Source organism: Oncorhynchus mykiss, chromosome 8, assembly GCF_013265735.2.
Source record: "Oncorhynchus mykiss isolate Arlee chromosome 8, USDA_OmykA_1.1, whole genome shotgun sequence".
Taxonomy (NCBI): Eukaryota; Metazoa; Chordata; class Actinopteri; order Salmoniformes; family Salmonidae; genus Oncorhynchus; species Oncorhynchus mykiss.
In genome coordinates, this window is record NC_048572.1 from 25,101,896 (window position 1) to 25,117,708 (window position 15,813).

The following is a 15,813-nucleotide window of genomic DNA, read 5'->3' on the forward strand; positions in this document are numbered from 1 at the left end:
CATTCAAAATAAAAGTATGGAATAATTCTAGAGGTCGGCTGATTTTGATTATTCAACGCCGATACCGATTATTGGAGGACCAAAAAAAGCAGATGGCGATTAATCGTCCGATTTTAAAATGTATTTGTAATAAATGACAATTACAACAATACTGAATAAACGTATTATATTAAGTTAAAGTAAGCGTCAATAAAAATCAATTTAGCCTCAAATAAATAATGAAACATGTTCAATTTGGTTTAAATAATGCAAAAACAAAGTGTTGGAGAAGAAGGTAAAAGTGCAATATGTGCCATGTAAAAAGCTAACGTTTAAGTTCCTTGCTCAGAACATGAGAACATATGAAAGCTGGTGGTTCCTTTTAACATGAGACTTCAATATTCCAAGGTAAGAGGTTTTAGGTTGTAGTTCATATAGTATTTATAGGACTATTTCTCACTATACCATTTATATTCCATATACCTGACTATTGGATGTTCTTAAAGGCACTTTATTATTGCCAGTGTAACAGTATAGCTTCCGTCCCTCTCCTCGCTCCTACCTGGGCTCGAACGAGGAACACATCGACAACAACCATCCTCAAAGCAACGTTACCAATGCAGAGCAAGGGGAACAACCACTCCAAGTCTCAGAGCGAGTGACGTTTGAAATGCTATTAGCACTCACCCCGCTAACTAGCTAGCCATTTCACATCGGTTACACCAGCCTAATCTCGGGAGTTGAAAGGCTTGAAGTCATAAACAACGCAATGCTTGAAGCACAGTGAAGAGCTGCTGGCAAAACGCACGAAAGCGCAGTTTGAATGAATGCCTACAAGCCTGCTGCTGCCTACCATCGCTCAGTCAGACTGTTCTATCAAATATCAAATCATAGACTTAATTATAACATAATAACACACAGAAATACGAGCCTTTGGTCATTAATATGGTCGAATCCGGAAACTACCATCTCGAAAACAAAACGTTTACTATTATCGCATATACCCTGACTCTGCGTGCAATGAACGCAAAAGAAGTGACACAATTTCACCTGGTTAATATTGCCTGCTAACCTGGATTTCTTTTAGCTAAATATGCAGGTTTAACAATATTACTTCTGTGTATTGATTTTAAGAAAGGCATTGATGTTTATGGTTAGGTACACGGAGCAACGACAGTCCTTTTTCCGCGAATGCACACCGCATCGATTATATGCAACGCAGGACACGCTAGATAAACTAGTAATATCATCAACCATGTGTAGTTAACTAGTGATTATGATTGATTGATTGTTTTTTTATAAGATACGTTTAATGCTAGCTAGCAACTTACCTTGGCTTCTTACTGCATTCGCGTAACACGTAGGCTCCTCGTGGAGTGCAATGAGAGGCAGGTGGTTAGAGCGTTGGACTAGTTAACTGTAAGGTTGCAAGATTGAATCCCCGAGCTGACAAGGTAAAAATCTGTCGTTCTGCCTCTGAACAAGGCAGTTAAGCCACTGTTTCTAGGCCGTCATTGAAACTAAGAACGTGTTCTTAACGGACTTGAATAAAGGTGTAAAAAATAAAATAAAATGGCGAAATCCCGGTTTCCGATTGTTATGAAAATTGGCCCTAATTAAAATCGGCCATTCCGATAAATCGGTCGACCTCCAAATTTTACTTTTGTATTAATTTGCATCACTGTCAATGACATACTTTTATTTTGAAGACAAACCACAAATTCCACTATTGTGCCTAATCTTTATTGTAGCTAGTTTCACAACACATAACCCGGTACGGTAGAGCCTCACTAGCCAGATGAGGCTATCTGGCTGCTTATAACTTTAGCTTTGGGCAACAGGGTTAAGTAGCTGGCTAGCTATATATTTTCATGAACTGAAGGTCAATTTCAATAGGCGAACAACAAGTGGCAACCTAGCTAATACTTACTCACAAAGATTCCTAAATCATTGCTAAGAATAATGAAATGACTGCAGTTTCTACTGGGCATCATTTTCAGGCTGGTTGTATTGGTAATAGCTAGGTACCGAGATAGAGCTAGTTACCCCAGAAGTTGCGGTCGAAGAAATTATGCTTTATTACCAACGCGGTACTGTAAAACACATCGTTTGTGGCCAGTGTTTGCAGAGTTTTTTGTACAGCTTTGACAGTGCTACTGTATCTTTTTTGACACGCAAAGATCCAAACGGCGTTCCATAGTATGCATGTCGTGAAGCTAAAAGCAGTGACGCCATTACTGTGTAACTCCGGTAGGGCAACATCTGAAAAATTGCGCACTAGGTAGTGTGCACCGGTGCTCGACCAGTCGGCGAAAGCCAACATCACCCATGACAGAGAACAGTTGATTGTCAAGGACAATGAAATCCATGATCTTGGCTTTAATGGATTTTGCCTTAGAGTTGTCTTGCTGGAATTTTCTTACTCTTTCAAATGACTGCTCGATCCACACATCAGACATTGTGTGGGCTAGGTTAGGAATGCAGTGTTGCGTGTGTAGCGCAACATTTTAAGTGGCGTTATTACGTCATACCTACAATTTATAGGTATGCACGTTACCTTTGACATCGGTTTTTAACATCGGCGTTAAACTAGACAGCCGATACCGACGTTGGCATTTTTAGCTAATGTCGGCCGGTTCCTGATATGCTCACCGATATATCGTGTATCCCTGATTTGAATGGTAAATGGGAACACAAAACCTACAAATCATGAACTGATAGCATACAGATATGATGCCTTCATATTGAACTTCCAAGGTAACTTTCACAGGCCAAACATCTATCATGTCATGTGTAGTCAATCACTTTATCTAGCGCTAACGCTTAAGCTCATGTAGGACAAGGCTTTCCCTTTAACTGTGGAAGTGGAATCAACCATTTTGTAGACCTATGTCCACACCCTCCTCAGAAATGCCATTATTCACTGAGCTGTGCTGCAGCAACTACACAGGGACATTCCTCCTCAGAGTGCTTTAACAGGCCCTTAGACTCCTCATAAGCACACACATTTGAGCAACTCCAACAGTTCTCCTCTGACACAGGTTTCTCACCTTGTGTGCTTGAACATTTCCACAAAATTAACCACTAGTAACTGATAGAATACAGTACGCTCTGAGTGTATATGTAAACGTTTACTTTACTGCTCTATGGGCCTGTGTCTGCTCATGTTGAGACCTGCCCCAATTCCAGCTCAGACCATAGAAAAAGGCTAGGACAGCAGCCAGCCAGCCACAGCCCGCTCTACTCACTCTGCCGGAATCTCTCAGGAATGCTCGAAAAAGCACTCTGAAATCTCTGTCTCCAGTGGAGTCCGCCTCGCTAAACAAGTAAGAGCTAATGGCAACCTGCTTTTGAACCTGCTTTGCAGAGCCCTCACATGCTGATTCTACAGAAAACGATCATATTATAGACTAATACTGTTCCACTTGCAAGGTTGTAAAAAAACAACTAATATCAGGAATTCGACACTAACTCTTTCCACTGGTGATACTAACTTTTTCAGTTCGTGGCACCAGCACACATTTGTTTATACACTGCTCAAAAAAATAAAGGGAACACTAAAATAACACATCCTAGATCTGAATGAATGAAATATTCTTATTAAATACTTTTTTCTTTACATAGTTGAATGTGCTGACAACAAAATCACACAAAAATGATCAATGGAAATCAAATTTATCAACCCATGGAGGTCTGGATTTGGAGTCACACTCAAAATTAAAAGTGGAAAACCACACTACAGGCTGATCCAACTTTGATGTAATGTCCTTAAAACAAGTCAAAATGAAGCTCAGTAGTGTGTGTGGCCTCCACGTGCCTGTATGACCTCCCTACAACGTCTGGACATGCTCCTGATGAGGTGGCGGATGGTCTCCTGAGGGATCTCCTCCCAGACCTGGACTAAAGCATCCGCCAACTCCTGGACAGTCTGTGGTGCAACGTGGCGTTGGTGGATGGAGCGAGACATGATGTCCCAGATGTGCTCAATTGGATTCAGGTCTGGGGAAAGGGCGGGCAAGTCCATAGCATCAATGCCTTCCTCTTGCAGGAACTGCTGACACACTCCAGCCACATGAGGTCTAGCATTATCTTGCATTAGGAGGAACCCAGGGCCAACCGCACCAGCATATGGTCTCACAAGGGGTCTGAGGATCTCACCTCGGTACCTAATGGCAGTCAGGCTACCTCTGGCGAGCACATGGAGGGCTGTGCGGCCCCCCAAAGAAATGCCACCCCACACCATGACTGACCCACCGCCAAACTGGTCATGCTGGAGGATGTTGCAGGCAGCAGAACATTCTCCACGGCGTCTCCAGACTCTGTCACATATGCTCAGTGTGAACCTGCTTTCTGGCAGTGCTCCTCCTGCTCCTCCTCGCACAAAGTGAGGTAGCGGTCCTGCTGCTGGGTTGACGGCCTCCTCCACGTCTCCTGATGCACTGGCCTGTCTCCTGGTAGCGCCTCCATGCTCTGGACACTACGCTGACAGACACAGCAAACCTTCTTGCCACAGCTCACATTAATGTGCCATCCTGGATGAGCTGCACTACCTGAGCCACTTGTGTGGGTTGTAGACTCCGTTTCATGCTACCACTAGAGTGAAAGCACCGCCAGCATTCAAAAGTGACCAAAACATCAGCCAGGAAGCATAGGAACTGAGAAGTGGTCTGTGGTCACCACCTGCAGAACCACTCCTTCATTGAGGGTGTCTTGCTAATTGCCTATAATTTCCACCTGTTGTCTATTCCATTTGCACAACAGCATGTGAAATTTGTCAATCAGTGTTGCTTCCTAAGTGAACAGTTTGATTTCACAGAAGTGTGATTGACTTGGAGTTACATTGTGTTGTTTAAGTGTTCCCTTTATTTTTTTGAAGCAGAGAATATAAAAAAATATATATCATTGTATATATTGTATAATTGTGACTTACCGCCTAGATTTGGTCTTATGTAGCAAAATGTGAAATGGTGTCTTTTTTTTTTTTTTTACATTGGATAAAAGTAGAGACTCAAAATGGTATAAAAAGAGCTACAAAATGGTATTTTATATACTGCATGAGGAACAACGGGAAAGTCATTCTGCTTTGAAAGTTGATGAACTTGTAAATTCACTTTTGAGAAAATGGCCTTTGAATGTTTTGGTATCTAGTGAAGAGCTCTTCTTTGTCTACAACCATTCTACATTGTTCACGCCATCTTAAGCTTTAGCCCCACCCATCTCGCTTCGCTCTCGGAGCGCACACTTGACGCTTTGGCCGATGATTTGTTTACCTCTGGATAACATGAAAACAGTCTAACCAGCTCTGCTGGCAAAACTTTCATAACACCTTTTTGCAGATATTTACTGACTAGCATAAGACATATAGCTAGCTAGGTAAGCAACAATGAACAACGTGCCAGCAATGCCACAGTGCTGGAAGCTAACCAACCAGGTCCAATGTTAGCTAGCTAACATTATGGTATAACTAGAAAAGCAAACGGCTCTGGAAAACAAATAAATGTTAGCTAGGGAGCCTGCTAGCTATCAATACACTTTAGCTTGAAATGAAACCACTGTCAAAATTAGAAACGTGTAATATCTGAAAATGTAGCTAGCTAACACTAGACTATCTTAACTGAACACATCATCAAGCATGATGGATTCCTGTCAGGAATGCCATTCCACTGTTTCCCTTAGTTTGAAGATGTAATCCGGAGACGGGTGTTTTCTCCATCTCTTTAGCTATCATACATTAATTCCAATGTTTTCAAAACTTGATTCTCCAGAAAGGAGAGCACCACTACACATGTTTAAAAAAAGTTGAGTTCGACAGGATTACCAACACAGACTGACGAGCTCAAATAGACAGAAGCCTTGAATATGGCCAATCATGGCTAGTGGGAAGGTTGCTCACTTTTTCTGTGGCTTAACCAACAAGGTTCATAATTTACCAATTTATTCATATTTACAGATAGCATACAAATTTGTTTGTATAAGTTCACATGTTCGAAAAGGCATTTCTGCCAAAAAACGCATTTTGATAAAAAATATTTTTTACATTCAAACGGCTATCCTGTGAAGTTGTGACGTACACCTAGTTTCCTGAATTGGGTCACAATTTATAATGACCTGGTCCGTGCCTCATAATGTGCCTGCATTACATTTTAATTAATTGCCTTACAATCTACCTAAAGACAGGTAGGCTATCATTGGCATCGCTAAGGCCTACACAAAGTGGTAGACATATAAGCACTACGTGCACTGCACACACAGTGCTCGACATTCAGGTAAATTTGCCAGTGGCACACCAGGCCAGTGCAAAAAAAGCTACTGGCCCAAATAATAATCTGAGCAACAACCAGCTGTTTGAGAGCTGCGCACTCTTTCTGCCCGACAGATTATCTATAGGCTACACTGTACGTGTGCAGCGTACATGATAAAAAAAAACTTGACGAACAGCTTCGGGAATCCTTCGGATTTAACCAAAAGCATTATCCCAATATTATTACTTGGGGATGATCAACTGGCCTGGAGTGTTTCCAAAACCTCCCCGGGCCAGCAGACAGCCCTGTATGTCTAACCCTGATCACATTTACATTTTAGACATTTATCAGAAGCTCTTATCCAGAGCGACTTACAGGAGCGATTAGGGTTAAGTGTCTTGCTCAAAGGCACGTCGACCGATTTTTTCCCCCTAGCCGGCTCAGGGATTTGAACCAGCAACCTTTCGGTTACTGGCCCAATGCTCTTAACCGCTAGGCTACCTGCCGCCCTTTATCACAGACGGGCATTCCCGTGCCATTGTTGCCTCTTCAGAAAGTTGGTTTATTTTTGGTCATTTGCACATTACTTTTTAAATATGCAAATTCACAATCATAACAGAATGTGAAACTAACGTGACCAAGGGAAGGGGAAAAAATGAATCACAGGCACTGGTCAAATGGTCGCAAATGTGACTGTGGTCGCAGTATCGCACCCTGACTATTAGATTCATTTCCTGAATAGATCCTGAGTTCAAGGGGCAAAAAGTTACAGCCATATAGAAGGTTTTATTATTATTTGACCGATAGAGAAAAAAAAAACTCTCCTTTATTTTTTTTGTTTACATTTTCCACAGTTCTTTCAGGTATTCGCTCTCAAAAATAAAATATTTTAAATGAAAAAACAATTAAATTGGATGTTCTAAGTCCACAACAATGCTTAAACCACATCAGGAGACCACTTGAGGTCTGGGAAATGTTTTCGAAATATAGATTTTGGGTGTAGTTATCCTTTAATTCCAATGTGCACCAAGCAAAAGGCTGTGATTTAGTGCTGCTTTTGTGGCGCACATGTGATGGTAGAGTATGCTAAACAAATACCTACTGGATTGATGCAAATAATCATATCATTCTGCCAGGTATGAATAGACTACTTTGTACTTAATTGAGAATGTCACCAGAAGATTTTTCATAAGCATCGTCGTTAACGGCTACACTAAGTGGGAGCGCGCACCACACCTACAGACACAGGCGGGGGAATTCTTGCTGCCTCTTCAGGAAGTTGCAGGAAACACGAATCACTGATGCATTCTGTTCATGTCTTATGATAAACTTGGGCAAATTAAAACATGTTCAATACATTTAGTTGATTCCCTACTGAGTGTGATACATTTTTTAAAATAAATAATCAGTTTTAATGTCTGGACTCTGATTCCATTCACATTCTCCGCATTGCAGATTTTACAGGGCGGGCCCTACATAGTCTATCCATATCAAGAGTTTAACTGTGTGTCTGGAGGGGTAAGCAGCCAACGTCAGCAAAGTCCCACTCACATATGATTGGGGTATGTGAAGTATTACAGGGCTAGGCCGCTGGCTCTGTCCACTCCTCACACTCCCTGGCTCTGCCCCTGTCCGGCCAGTGAAGGGATAAACCAGTATGGATGAGAGGGCTAGCCGGAGACTGACCCCACTCCATCCGCTTCCTGGTTTACACATGTTGACTGGGCATTTCCACAGCAGAGGAGACAGACAGCAACAATGTGTGTGTTTGTGTGTTGCTTCTCTCACGCAGGTCAGCGAGTCTATATTCCTGTGCCAACTGGAGACCAGCTTCCCGACTCAACCAGTGTCCTGACTCAAGCAACTCCTGAATGATAAATTATTAAACTATTTCAATGCATTCATTCAATCCATTTAAAAAAATTAAAAGGAAAGCAAGCCAAGAAAGACAGCCGGGGGCAAGGAGTTGAGAGACCTTGGGAGGAGCCAGACTGCTGAAAGGGAAGAGAGAAAGAGAGACATCCTCCTATGGCCGAGTCGAAGCTCTGTCCCAAGGGAAACTGACGGCCATTCTTAGAACAATAACACCCTATAGAGTTTACTGCTGACTTGCATAGCTCACGGTGTTGAAGCTGAACAAACAGCAAATGTAGCAGATACAGAAAACACCTAACTTTTATTGCATAATTGGCCACTATTTCCAACAAACTGAGAACAATCACATATTGAGGAAAGGAGTTTCATCCATTTTCTACTTGGAGGGCCAAACAAACTGATTTCAGTAAGACTCTGAGGTGACAAAATTGCAAACAAGGTGAAGACGTGTGACAGCACTGCCAACACCCAAAACAGTAACACCTCCACCTGCACAGAGCAGAGTTGTTGATTATAATGCACTTCAGCAACAGCTCAAAGAACCCTGTCATATTGGCGTCGAGTACAGACCAATTCCTTTATAAGTGCCTCTGTGACTAAACATTTTCTAACAGCTTCCGGGGGCAAAGTTAAGTACAGCAATATATCCTTCCTCACAGCTTCCAGACTCCTTAGTGAATTATCTATCTCACTACTCTGGGTTACAGTCAGGAGGGATGGAAAAGGGAAGAGCAGCCGCTCTCTGTGACTTCATTACAAAACTTTAATAGAATTGATATATATATATATATATATATATATATATATATATATATATATATATATATATATATATATATATATATATATATATATATATATATATATATATATATATATATATATATATATATATATTTTATATAAATAAAAGATGTACAATGTATTCCCAGAGGATCGCACAGAGCACATACGTAGCCATTTACACTCGTACCCGTATATGGGTTGAAAATGGCAGATTAAGGCACTGATAAACGCCAAAAGGGGAACACAGTAACATGCTATAAATGACATCAGAGCTCTGGCTCTACGCTTCACAGCGCTGTATGGGTTTTGACTGACAGCCATTCTGAACTTGAGCACCGTGTGCGACAAGAAGTTGCCCCCAGCCCTCACAGTAATTGGGCAATTTTTGCAAATGTTTTGTTGTCGGAGTGAGAGAAATGCTGTAAATTAAGAGGACTCAATCTATTTTGAAAGATGAGGCATTGAGGATTAAAATAAATACTGCGTTGATGTCATACAAGCAAGCCAAAACTCCAAATGTGCACTTCAAATGTCCATATCATGAAACTCATGTCATATACAGTGTCAATGTTTATAATCACTATGTTTGATGTACAGTTAGTTACAAGATGACATGGCGTCATTTCATGGGTTGTTCTGAACAGAATGAGCCTGTTTGTCACAGGCCTGAATGCACTCCTTTCTATGCGCACCAAAATGATGATCTGTTTCCCTGAATTGCATTGTTAAAGCCTAACACTGTAATATTCTATTTTATAACTTAGCTAGTCATGTTGGCAATAGAACAGGCTTTCAAATGATACACACCTGACACAGACAGCGTTCTACAAAATTGACATTTTTGGGATTGTGTAAACGGTAATTGTGTGATGCCGGGATGCAGGGTTGTGTTCCAAACAAAACAACTACAAGTGTTCTTGCTCCTCAACGGCACAGCTAGGAGCAAAAAAAAAACGAAAAACACCTTTTGGTCGGAGACTCTTCTTTCAGTCATAAAAGTGCATTGAAATGACTTAGGAACTGTGCACACTTTGGAGAGATGTGTGGCCACTTGGAGACACTAGTTAGTTCTCTCACTCAAACCCTTGTCATTTATTTTGTCTTATGTTGCACCTAACACACCTTTTTCAGGAATATTATTATCATGGTACTGAATGTAGAGATTATTTTCTGATTTCGTTATCAACAAATGCGGCAAAAAGTACAGTAAATGTAAAATGTACATAAAATCAACAGTAACATTTTAATTCAGTGTTGTGTCAAGTGAACTGTTGTGCCCTCACCTTTGGTCTAATAATGTTCCCATAATCGCCTAACTGTTCTCTTCTCAATTGTTACCATGGTTATGCATAGGCTTTACATATTTATTTTGTAAGAAACATTTCAAGTTAGTCCTTTCCATACCGGCCAAATCCCACGAGAGCAAAGGGTTAAGGTATTAATTTAAAAAAAAACACTTGTTTCCAAAGTGGTCCTCAAATGGTAAAAACTAGCGTGATGTAAAAGTTGCAATGAGTACTATGACAACTCCATTTCACGGTACATTAGAAAGAGAATTGTGTGCATGTCTTCAACTGGAATGCAATATTTCCTGGTGCACCAGGGTTTATGAGTCCCAAGTCTGCAACCAGCAGTCATGATTGTTTGTTAAAACCGGGAACACGGTTCATGTTGCAACGCCAGAGCTTGATTCCTATATGGGTCTTTTCGTTACTGTACTTGTCAAACGGAATTCTCATAATATTGTCTAAATAGGGAGAGGCTCTGCTCACCTTGACGAAGTTGTCAGGGAAGAGTCCTCTCTTCCCGTTGAGGTCTCCCTCCATCCATCCCTCCTCCTCGATCCTGCGGACGTTCCTGATCACTTCTCCCAGCCTAAGGGTCAGCTCATCTTCATGGAGGGCTTCGTACTCATACTCCACCACAACCTCTACTGGAGAGATGGAGAGAGCGATGGAAAGACTTACCATTAGAACAATAGAGATTGCGAGACACATTGTTTTGACATGTAGAGGCAGGACAGTCCTGATGTCAATAGAAGTCTGCTCCTTAAGATTTAAGCCTTGCAACAGCTAGCCTATATGGGGGCATCACTGCACACAACTCATGATTGCAATTGATCATCCTAGCTCTTCACTCAATATTGACGCCGATCATCCCTGCATGCTTGAACATGTTGCGGATGAAGAATGTTTTTGCATTTAGGAGGGTCAACAAAGCAAAGCAAATTTTTGGGAAAACACAGATGCATCAAACCACATAACCTACTATGATATGAACTCTTTAGGTATCTGCTACTTTCTGCTAAACCAATCCAGTCTAGACAAGACCACCTTGTGACTCAGTGAGGCTCAGTCAATACATTGACCACGCTCTCAAAACGAGTAACCGGCCTTTAGACTGTCTGCCACTTCTCCATCCAGTGATCATCGTCAGCCGACCACAGCACACCAAAACAAGCCTTGAGAGAAGAGAAGACAGTCATCTGCTAGATGACAGACTTGTAGATCCTAGCCATGTAATTTTGTCTACAGTGCCCTGGGAATGGGCTATATCTAGCGACTCAGTCATTCACACGCCTGAAACCAATCTGATTGGTTGTTCGCTCACACACAGACGCAATCTCTGTTGACCACGGTTATTTACATAGCGATGTGGGAGATAAGCAAGCCACAGCAATACAGTGCAGTACAGTGTACTAGCCAGTCTCCTTGTGGCAACACAGGAAATAAAGGTTACAGTCAGATAGAGAGATTGTTAGACTTAGACCAAACTATCTGTTCTCCATCATAAACAAGGGCGAAATCCTCTCCTGTGACCCTATTCTGTCATCTGGCCCACTGTTGTTCGCATTAGAATGATAGCTAGTGTGTTAGCCCAGTCAGCCACTGCTGTTCTGTCTGATGTGTCCTGCCCTCTCAGTGTCGGAGGCCATGATGATGTGGAGGAGGAACAGCTGGCTAGTCAGGGCAGGCCGCTTCTATAAATATAGGACTACGCAACAGTTTGTAGCCCAATGAGCATCCAGCGTGCCATGTTAGTCAGGAGCGGTGTTGTGCTAACCTAGCCAACACACATGGGACCATTAGACAACACAGACAAGCAGAACCAGAAGAACAAAGAAACACCATTCCAGCACACACGCACATCAATGAGTCAATGGTGCACACAGTCGCGAAAGGCTGTGATAATATGCACGCGCACACACAGCAGTGTAGCTGGCAACGTCTTTGGCTGAGCCTCGGTGCCAGCTGAGGCGTAGTTTAGCACTAAACCACACACACTGGGCAGCAGCACACACACACCAACCAAGCTTACTGCAGCAGAAGGCTTGCTCTGTGACTCTGCTCCTCTATCATCCTCGGTGTTGGCCCAGCAGCCTGGGCCTGCGCCAGGGAGAAATTAACCCTAATCGCAGATCCAAGATTTCCCTCCCCGGATCCAAACCCTCAACCATTACGACTTGAAAACACCAGGCTGGACTGGGACCAGTCTGTGGGAACGGAACGACTGCCAGAAAGATCCCTCAGCCTCTTTTGCCTGACGATGCAAACGGAATTCTTCCGTAGCTCTGTTTGCTACATACTTCAGTCTGAGACTGCCATTGTTGAAGTAGTTTGTGGGGACGTCAAAATGGAAGGGTGTTACTCAGCAATTGGATCATCTCTAACCAATCCATTCTAGATATCGTAGGGGTGGTACTCAGCGATTGGATCATCTCTAACCAATCCATTCTAGATATGGTAGGGGTGGTACTCAGCGATTGGATCATCTCTACCCAATCCATTCTAGATATCGTAGGGGTGGTACTCAGATCCAGACAGGAGAAGAAACTAATGTCTGTGGGCGTGGCGTAGCGTTTGGCCAGAGCAAGGAGTTTGGGGAGCCAGGCAACAGCCTCTTTTCCTTAGGCTGCCACCAGACACTCAGATCCTCATCCTCACTCAGGCCTGGCAAGGACACTCTGCTACTTCACTGACACACAGAGAAAGAGAGAGAGAAAGAGAGAGAAACTCTCGCTCCTTAAATGATCCATGCCATCTATTCCCCTAGCGTCGATCATTTGCCCAGGCACAACAGATAAGGCTATTTACTTCTCCTTAAGCTAATCTCTGTAAGCACTGCGCTTTGCTTCACCACAACACATTTATGGAGGCCCCCTGACGGGAGGGATGAGCCCCTAATTTCTGTCCGTGTAACAACAGGATGAGATAACATCTGACTGTGGCCAGTGGTAAACAATGCCCTGCAGACAGACTGCTGGTCTGAACAAGGGGTCGACCAATTAATCGGAATGGCCGAATAATTAGGGCCGATTTCAAGTTTTCATAACAATCGGAAATCTGTATTTCTGGACACTGATTTGGCCGATTATTATTTTATTTTTTTACACCTTTATTTAACTAGGCAAATCAGTTAAGAACACATTCTTATTTTCAATTACGGCCTAGGATGGTGGGTTAACTGCCTTGTTCAGGGGCAGAACGACAGATTTTTACCTTGTCAGCTCGGGGATTCGTTTTTGCAACCTTACGGTTACTAGTCCAGCGCACTAACCACCTGCCTTACATTGCACTCCACGAGGAGCCTGCATGGCAAGCTGACTACATGTTACGCGAGGGCAGCAAGAAACCAAGGTAAGTTGCTAGCTAGCATTAATCTTATTAAAAAAAACAATCAATCTTAACATAATCACTAGTTAACTACACATGGTTGATGATATTACTAGTTTATCTAGCGTGTCCTGCGTTGCATATAATCGATCGGTTAATTTCTCATCGAATCACAGCCTACTTCGCCAAACGGGTGATGATTTAGCACTGTCGTTGCACCAAACCTAACCATAAACATCAATGCCTTTCTTTAAAATCAGTACACAAGTATATATTTTTAAACCTGCATATTTAGTTAATATTGCCTGCTAACATGAATTTCTTATAATTAGGGAAATTGTCAGGGTATATGCAGCAGTTTGTGCCACCTTGCGCGTTGCAAACTGTGTGAAGTCCATTTATTCCTAACAAAGACCGTAATTAATTTGCCAGAATTGTACATAATCATGACATAACATTGAAAGTTGTAACAGGAATAATAATAATAATAATCCCTAACATAATAACACACAGAAATACGAGCCTTTGGTCATTGATATGGTCGAATCCGGAAACTATCATTTCTGACTTAGGGATGCCACCCGTTAGATAAAATACGGAACAGTTCCGTATTTCAATGAAAGAATAAACGTTTTGTTTTCGAAATGATAGTTTCCGGATTCGACCATATCCATGACCAAAGGCTCTGTGTGTTATTATGTTATAATTCAGTCTATGATTTGATATTTGATAGAGCAGTCTGACTGAGCGATGGTTGGCAGCAGCAGGCTCGTAAGCATTCATTCAAACACTTTCCTGCATTTGCCAGCAGCTCTTCGCTGTGCTTCAAGCATTGAGCTGTTTATGACTTCAAGCCTATCAAATCCCGAGAATAGACTGGTGTAACCGATGTGAAATGGCTAGCTAGTTAGTGGGGTGCAGGCTAATAGCATTTCAATCAGTGATGTCACTCGCTCTGAGACTTGGAAGTTGTTCCCCTTGCTCTGCAAGGGCCGCGGCTTTTGTGGAGCGATGGGTACCGATGCTTCGAGGGTGGCTGTTGTCGTGTTTTCCTGGTTCGAGCCCAGGTAGGGGCGAGGAGAGGGACGGAAGCTATACTATTACACAGGCAATACTAAAGTGCCTATAAGAACATCCAATAGTCAAAGGTATATGAAATACAAATGGTATAATAGAGAGAAATAGTCTTATAATTCCTATAACTACAACCTAAAACTTCTTACCTGGGAATATTGAAGACTCATGTTAAAAGGAACCACCAGCTTTCATATGTTCTCATGTTCTGAGCAAGGAAGTTAAACGTTAGCTTTTTTACATGGCACATATTGCACTTTTACTTTCTTCTCCAACACTTTGTTTTTGCATTATTTAAACCAAATTGAACATGTTTCATTATTTATTTGAGGCTTTTTTTGGTCCTCCAATAATCGGTATTGGCGTTGAAAAATCATACTCGGTCAACCTCTAGTCTGAACCCAGCTTCATGGCCTGCTGAGCCTTCTCAATGTAGGCTACACCACTGCTAATATAGATAAGTGGTGGGTAAATGGAGATTCACCGAATGGGGACACAAGCTGCTTTCATACCACCGTGTTTTGCCTCCAAGTGTCCTTTACCAAAGGCATCCTCGTTGACCTATAAAAGGGGCTAAATCATCTCCGTTTTGTCTTAGATCGTCCTGTGTTGACTCGTTCTTTTTCTGCCAGTGTAATGAGACAAAGAAAGCCCTCTTGCTTTTTCCTCAGGATGAAATCCCTTCCTAAAAACATCACAGCACATTGGTTGTTAGTACAGCATGGCCATCTATTCCAGTACAGTAGGCTGGGGGCTTTCTGAATACTTCCATTCAGGTGCCATGTTGACCAGTGGGTGAAACTTCCTTCCAGTTCTCTTTCATGAGATTTGAAGGAGACCTGGGCTGATAAAACAGGTCCAGGAGCATAGGTCTACTTTATGCAATATGGAATACTTCAACCTGCTCAAAACATCTTAGTTGCTGTAGGCCTAGGGCGCGGACTGCACACACACGGCTGGCTTGAAAGCACATGCTCACAGTGAGAGAGAGGTCCAGACTAGCTGTGCCCTGCGTGCTACTGGAACAAAGTGGGTCCGCTGATTAATGAAATAACACCACTGGCACGTCCAAGACAGGAAGAAACACTGTAGACAAATATATACAGGGAGAGATCACACCAATCAATACTATGACGCCAAGACACAATAGTGAGAGCAGCCCATGTTGTTGAACAGACGATGGGGGGGGGGGGGGCTTCAGTACAGTAGAGTCCCAATGTAGCTTGAGGCCATGCAACCACTGC

At 42.4% G+C, this 15,813-nt stretch overlaps 1 protein-coding gene across 3 annotated transcripts in view; it reads right to left on the reverse strand.

The window, feature by feature from the left end:
• Positions 1-15,813, reverse strand: part of cd2ap (CD2-associated protein) — a 73,955-nt gene that overhangs the window by 41,209 nt on the left and 16,933 nt on the right. For 2 of the 3 annotated variants that reach the window (XM_036985112.1, XM_021612084.2), the window contains exon 2: positions 10,655-10,815. In XM_036985112.1, coding sequence (XP_036841007.1) covers positions 10,655-10,815 — 161 coding nt within the window. The remainder of the gene's footprint in view (positions 1-10,654; positions 10,816-15,813) is intronic. The other variant, XM_021612085.2, reaches the window with a different exon arrangement.